Consider the following 7,172-nt stretch of genomic DNA (forward strand, 5'->3'; position numbering starts at 1 on the left):
CGTGGAGCCTGGGCATCCCGGCCTCCGTGCCGCAGCGCCCCTCAAGGGCATGGTGCGGCCTTGCCCTCACTGTGTCGGAACAGCTGCCTACAGCTGGAGCTGCAGCCTGTCCACTCTTGGCAGCGCCCCAGCCCCGCCCCTCTAGTTCCCGGGAGAGGCTGCCTTGGGAGGGGCCTTGCTCTGTGACTTCCCAGCTGTGCCTGGCAGCCCTCGTCTGAGAGCTGTGTCTGAAACACTGCAGAAACGTACATTTCAGTACATTTTCAAAGACTGACGCCATTTGGTGTGGGGTTTTGCCTGGTTCTAGGCGCCACGGGGCTGAGGCAGCAAAAAGGCCATCCTGGGCTGTCTAGGAAGCCAGCAGGGCATGCGTCTCCCAGTGAAGGCCCAGCCAGACAGGCTGTCGGGGGTGGGCCACGAGGCTTGTCCCGCAAGGCAAAGAGTCAGCTGATGCCCTGGGGAGGGGCCTCCTGAGAGGGAGGGAAGTCTTGTGGTCTCAGCTGTTAAGTCCTCTGCACATACATCTCAGAGTTCTAGAGGGACCAGCAGTGACCGCGTGCCCGAGTGTGTGGTTGAGGAGGACCGAGCGTAACTGTGTTTGAAATTTGTTTTAAAATTGATCCATGCTCAGGAAAAAAACACCTCCTATCTTATTATATTTGGTGATATTTGAAAAAGTTTTAAAATCTTAATTGTAAAAATGTTTGCTGCAGACATCGACGAATGCTCAGAGCAGCCCTCGGTGTGCGGGAGCCACGCGGTCTGCAGTAATCACCCGGGCACCTTCCGCTGTGAGTGTGTGGAGGGCTACCGGTTCTCCGACGAGGCGACGTGTGTGGGTAAGTGCCCGGGGAACTCAGGGCCGCCTTGGCTAAGGCGTCGTCCAGGTCACAGTCCTGGCCAAGGTTATGGCGCTGACAAGGCCAGTTCGTGGACGTATCGGGCTCCCCCACCTCCCCACCCGCCCAGAGCCCCAGCATGGGAACACGGGGTGGTACGGTCCACACTGGCTGTGGCGGTGCCTCGTCACCCTGTCTGCCTCTGGGGCCACCGCGGCTCTTACGCCGCCCTCCTGTAAGTGGCTGCCTCGGGGTCCATGTCCCAGGCCTGCCTTCTCAGGCCTTCAGTGCTGCTGCCCAGCCTGGATCGGATTCTGCCGACTTGTACCTCAGATCCCTGGGCCATTCTCGTTGCGGATTCGCGGTTTTCTAGCACAGGAGCGGCACAGCCCCCTCGGCTTGGGGAAGCGAGCTGGTGCCGCTGACGGGCTGCTCCTGCAGTGGCAGGTGGTGCTGGGGGCCGGCGGTGAGAGCCAGGTCCTTTCCCTCTGCCTCCTGCCGCTGCACCCTAACTTCTTGGCTCCACGAGTCGTAGCTGCCGAGGTGTGGGGATGCCAGGCGGAGGGCAGAGGGCAGCGGGCAGCGTGCAGAAGCGCCCTCCAGATCAGCGGCCTGCACGGTCAGGGTGCCCTTCCTGCAGCCTCGAGCCGCCTCTTGGCCTCTGTCACCATTGCTGGGGCTCCAGAACGTGCCCGCTGCTCAGTCTGGAGCTCAGATGAGGCTGCCGGTGTCTCCAGGCTGGACCAGGCAGTTCTCGAGCTGAACAGCGGGGAGCCAGGAGCTGGTCCCGAGCACCAGGGGCGGTTTCAGCTTGGCCGAAGTCGTTTCTGACTTGTCGTCCTCTCTCTCTCGAGGACTTCGGTTCCGTGTATTTGGCTGACTCGTTGCGTCTTGAGGGGAGCAGCAACACCACTCGCACGGCCTTTGGCTCAAGCTTGGAGAGCTGTATGCTCAGTCCCTGAAATCCCCTGGGGCCCCTGTGGGAACGGTAGCCTGGGTTCTGGGCCCGCCATTCCTGATGCTCAGCGGTGAGGCAGCCTGGGTGCTAGGCTTTTCTTATGTTCAGACATCATCTCCTTTTTTTTTTTTTTTTTATTCTTTGACTGTTTTAAAATTTTTTTTAAAGAGGTTTTTGAGGGACCAGCAGTTAGCATAATGGCCATATCACTGGACTCCCATGTAGTTGACCGCAGTTTGAGTCCCGGACTCGGTGGCTTAAACTTACACCGGGCGCATGTGTGTGTGTGCCCAAGATCCCGAGAGGAGAATGGAAGAGAAGGGATGCGGCGTGACCATCCCCCTGGGGGGTGATTTCTCGCTTTCTCTCTGTTTCTCTCTGTCTTTCTGGCGAGCTCACGCGCCCTATGGGAAAAACCTCTTCCCCTATCCCCCAAAAAAGAGATTTTTGCCTTGGGACACATGCCCTCACAAGAGAGAGTGAGACAAAGATAGCGAGAGGGAAAGTGAGAAATCACTCCTCAGAGGGGTGGCCATGTCACATTCCCCTCTCCTCCATTCTCTTGCCGGGATCTTGGGCACGCACACACATGTACCCAGCATGAGTTTTAAGCCACCAGGGCCAGGACTGGAACTGTGGTTGGCCATGTGAGAGCCCAGCAGTGTAACCGCTACACCAGCTGCTGGCCCCTCAGACACGCTTATCTATTTATTTGGAGAGGTTTTTGCTATCAGGCGCGTGCGCTCACCAGACAGACAGAGAGAGAGACAGAAAATGAGCAACCACCCACAGGGGGATGGCCACTCCGCAATCCTTTCTCTTCCATTCTCCTCTTGGGATCTTGGGCACACACGCACACATGCCCAGTATGAGTTTAAGCCACCGGGCCTGGGACTCAAACTGCGGTCAACCACATGGGAGTTCAGCTACATAGCCATTACGCTAGCTGCTGGTCTCCCCTCATATGCTTTTTAAATTACTTTTATTATTATTATTATTTTAGTTCGCTGTAGGATGTGCATGCCTGTCAGAGAGACAGAGGAGGAGAGACAGACAGGGAGAAAGGGAAAGTGAGAATCCCCTGGGGGGGTGTCTCCCAATCCCTCCTCCTCCACTCTCCTCTTGGGATTTTGCGCACACACGCTCCCAGTGTGACTGTCAAGCTGCCGGGTCTGGGACTCGAAGTGCTCAGTCAGCCATGTGGGGTCTAGTCCCTTAGCCTCTGTGCCACCAGCTGGCCCTAAAACTCACTCTTAACTGACACAAAGCAGTCGTGTATGCCTGTGGGCCCACGTGCTTTCCCGCAGTCTGAGAGCCACGCGTGCAGACGGGCGGGTGTAATCAGCCGCTGTGGCTGGTGGTTCCGCACTTGGCGCTGAGCGTGAACCCCTCGCCTGGCTGACGTGGAGCCGCTGTTCTCCGAGGATGGCATCGTAGCCACGTATGAGCGAGGGCACCTGCTCTTCTCTCTGGGTCTGGCTTGTGTCACTGATGTTCCCGGCTGACCCACGTTCCTCTGCCCAGCACCCGGTGTGCCAGAGTGCCACGCTGTCCCAGATGGCCACCAGGAGACCCCCCTCCTGACCAGGCTGCAGGGACGTGGCATCCTGGCGGCTCTGGGACCTGCCCTCACCTGGCCGTGTGCCCGTAGGGGCTACAGGACGTGTGTCTGCTCCCAGGCCCTCATTCCGAGGGTCCCCCTCCCTGGTCCTCAGCTCCCCCTCTGCACGTGAGGGGACTGGACTGGCTACTGCTTCCTGGGGAGCTGCCTCAGGCTGATCTCCAGCCTTCCCTGTTCCTGGGTTCAAATCCTGAGTACGATTCTGTCTGAACGATGGATGTGGTTGCTCCACAGCTAGAGCGGAATGCCCAGAGGGTCTGTGTGTCCGTTGGGGACTGGCCCCTGGGGTGGCCTGAGTCTGAGGGCTGTCACCTCCATTGCTTGGGTCCATGCCTTTTATCGGCCCCGGGACTCACTATGGAGAGGCAGCTAATGGTGTGGGCCCGGTCTGCATGTGGCGTCCAGACAGGTGCCTGTCATGCCGCAGGGGGGTTCAGTGGCCGTTCCTGGGTACTCCGTGTCTTGGGTTGGGAAGGTTTCTCTCCAAGTCGGCAGGGAAAGGCAAAGAAAGAACCTAGCAGCTCAGGCATTCGAGGACCCTGTAGCCGAGCAGCAGGGAGCTCCAGGCCTTGGTGCTGCCCCATCTGGGCCTGTCCACCAGCCTCCGAGTCACCCTCAGCCCTCGGGCCGGTCCGCCCTTAGAGGATGCCAGTGTGCCACAGGCCCCCACTCAGGCCGCTCTACAGAGGATGGGGTGGGGCCGGGAGGCCGCCCTTTCCCAAGGCCCCGACGGGCCCATGTGTCCCTGGTGTAAACCTGGCTGCCTACCCCACAGAGCCTCAGCTCCACGGGCTCCACTGGCTGGGCCCGTGCCATGTAGCCTCTGCGGGCATTGCCCTTCATGTCCAGGCGAAGGGGAGGTTGGTCCTGGGTTCGCCATGGGGATCCACATGGAACGCCTGTGAGGGAGCCTGGGAGAGCCGAGGAGCACGTGTGGGTGGAGTGACCGTGCTGTCAGCCGGCTGTGGCCACCGGGCAGTCGCGGTGGGAGGAGATAGGACCAAAGCAGTGGCCTGCCTGGGGGTGCGGGGCGAGGTCTGGGCCACACCCGGGCCTGGGGTGCAGCCACTACCCCCTGGAGAGCCCAGGGGCCTGGGCGTTGGTAGGAAGGGAGGTGGGGGAGCACCGCCTGCCTGGGCCCTTCCCAGCAGCGAGCATCCTCTTCTGTTCTGAAGCCATCGAGGACCAGCGCCCAGTCGACCACTGTGCCACTGGCCTCCACGACTGCGACATACCCCAGCGGGCCCGGTGCATCTACACGGGGGGCTCCTCCTACACCTGCTCCTGTCTGCCTGGCTTCTCCGGGGATGGCCGAGCCTGCCAAGGTGCGTGGACCCCTGGTCTCTCTGTGAGGACTGCTCTGCAAGGACCAGGGTCCCGGCTGCCTCTCAGGGCAGTGGTCCTTGGGCGCAGAGCTCCGCGTCCTGGCTCTGTTCAGGGAGGTGTCTGCAGTCAGTCGGCCGCTCACGCTAACCCTGAAAGGGCCTCCCCTGCCGAACACACGCCTGAGTCAGCGTGAACGGCTCAGCAGGGTTCTCTCTGCCTCGAGTCACTAACCACACCTTGGAGCCTGTCGGCAAAGCCCGGGATTTCTGACACAGATGAGAGTTTCCGAGATCCTTGCTCTTCACTCACTGAACGCGCGACTCATAATCTCTCCAACCCCTCAGGCACTGTCGAAGCTGCCCTTTAGGGTGGGAGGGATTGTTCTATAGTGCAGGGAGTCCCTGCCCCTCTGTAAGCGCAGCTTTGGGTGCTAATGAAGCACCTGTGAGCAGGGAGTCCCTGCCCCTCTGTAAGCGCAGTTTTGGGTGCTAATGAAGCACCTGTGAGCAGGCTGGCAAGCCCCTTTGTGCTTGTGTCTGGTGAGCCCTAGCTCACTCCCAGAGGAGAAGCAGGCTCCACAGGCGCGAGCAGGTGCTGCAGTGACTGTGTGGGCACTGATCCCAGAAGAAACCTCACTGCCCGGCCCGCTGGCTGCTTTGCAGATGTGGATGAGTGTCAGCCCAGCCGATGCCACCCCGACGCCTTCTGCTACAACACGCCGGGCTCCTTTGTCTGCCAGTGCAAACCGGGCTACCAGGGAGACGGCCTGCAATGCGTGCCAGGAGGTGAGGCGAGGCGGCGGCCGGGTGGTGCCATTGCTGTACCCCTGGGGTGGTCACTGTGGGCATGGAGGGCAAGCTAGGATGGGGGAGGCTCCACGGAGAGAGTCCCGAGGGCCATCGGGTGGAAGGTCCACACCATACATGGGCTGCAGGGTGAGCTGCACGGGCCGTCAGCGCACAGCCTCAGGGCCACCGCACACGGCCGTGGGGGCCTGGTGCCCCTGTGACAGGAGAGCAGCGAGAGGCAGAGCGTGCATACATGAGGCGAGCGTCAGAGAGTTTATGGAAGAATGGAACCAAAGTACAAGTTATTTTAGTGCAAAACGAATTGAAACCCATGCATAATTTTTCATAACGTGCGGTTTCCGTGGAGACCCTCGTATATGTAAAGCTTTTTACCATAAGAAGTCAACGTGCATGGTTACGGAGGTCAGGAGACCCCAATCCCTGCTGTGGGCAGGCAGGAGACCCAGAAAGCCCAGCAGCCTCAGGACCAGAAGAGTGGATGGTTTGTTTTCGGTCTGAAGGCCAGTAGACTTGACCCGGGATGAGCTGATGTTTCAGTTCAGGTTCAGAAGTTGGGAAAAGACAGTGCAGTTCAGAGCCATCGGGCAGGAAGGATTCTCTTTCTCTTGGGAGGGAGTCAGCTTTTCCGGTCTGTGTAGGCCTTCAACTGATTGGATGAGGCCCACCCACACTGGGGACGACAATCTACTATACAATCAATTTTTTCTTTTTTTTTTTTGGAGAGGTTTTCGCTATAGGGCGGGTGCGCTCTCCAGACAGACAGAGACATAGAGACAGAAAGTGAGAAATCACCCCCCGGGGGGATGGTCACGCCGCAATCCCTTCTCCTCCATTCTCCTCTCGGGATCTTGGGCATGCACGCACACGCGCCCGGCGTGAGTTCTAAGCCACCGGATCCGGGACGCGAACCGCAGTCGACTACGTGGGAGTCCAGCGACATAGCCATTACGCTAACTGCTGGTTCCCTATACAATCAATTTAAATGTTAGCCTCACCCAAAAACACCATCACAGAAAACTCAGAATCATGTCTGGGCATCCTGTGGCCCGGTCAAGGTGACGCATAAAATTAGTCAGCCCAGGTCCCTCAGAGTGAGGGGACGAGTGGTGGAGTGGGCGTGGGGGTGCGGGTGATTGCCTGAGAGGAGAAGATGCAGACCAGGACTCCGTGGAGTGGTCGGTGTCACCTGTCAGACCGGACACGGACCAGGCAGCTTAGAGTGGCTGTTGGCCCGAGCTTGGATGGCAGCTCATCAAAACTGAGGGATGAGGATGGCGCCAGGCCAGTGCCCGAAATACGTCTGGGAGCTGGGCACTGCAGAATGATGGAGCTGGCCCCATGGAAGACCCGCTTTGTAGGTGCCGCTCCGAGTAACGCTGGGGTCAGCTTTTAGGGGGAGCGCGTTTCCCATCTCCCTGCATAAGAGAATGCTGAGATGGACAAAGGCGTGGGCCAGGCGGGAACCACTGGGGCGAAGGCTGGAGCCCGGTCCATGAGTGCACTCGGCCTTCTGACCACGAGCATCCTGCCGTGCAGCCAACGCCGTGTGTGACGCCCCCGGCTGCCAGTGGCCGCTTGTACTACTGAGGTGAACCGCGCTGTGGGCTCCGTGAATGGGC

General features: G+C 59.6%; 1 protein-coding gene across 1 annotated transcript in view; it reads left to right on the forward strand.

Annotated features, from left to right (window-relative positions):
* Positions 1 to 7,172, forward strand: part of NID1 (nidogen 1) — a 54,443-nt gene that overhangs the window by 22,565 nt on the left and 24,706 nt on the right. The window contains 3 exon segments of the mRNA XM_027770855.1: positions 714 to 839; positions 4,594 to 4,743; positions 5,407 to 5,529. Of these exon segments, the coding sequence (XP_027626656.1) occupies positions 714 to 839; positions 4,594 to 4,743; positions 5,407 to 5,529 (399 nt within the window).

This window comes from Tupaia chinensis, unplaced genomic scaffold (assembly GCF_000334495.1).
Source record: "Tupaia chinensis unplaced genomic scaffold, TupChi_1.0 Scaffold000161_1, whole genome shotgun sequence".
Taxonomy (NCBI): Eukaryota; Metazoa; Chordata; class Mammalia; order Scandentia; family Tupaiidae; genus Tupaia; species Tupaia belangeri.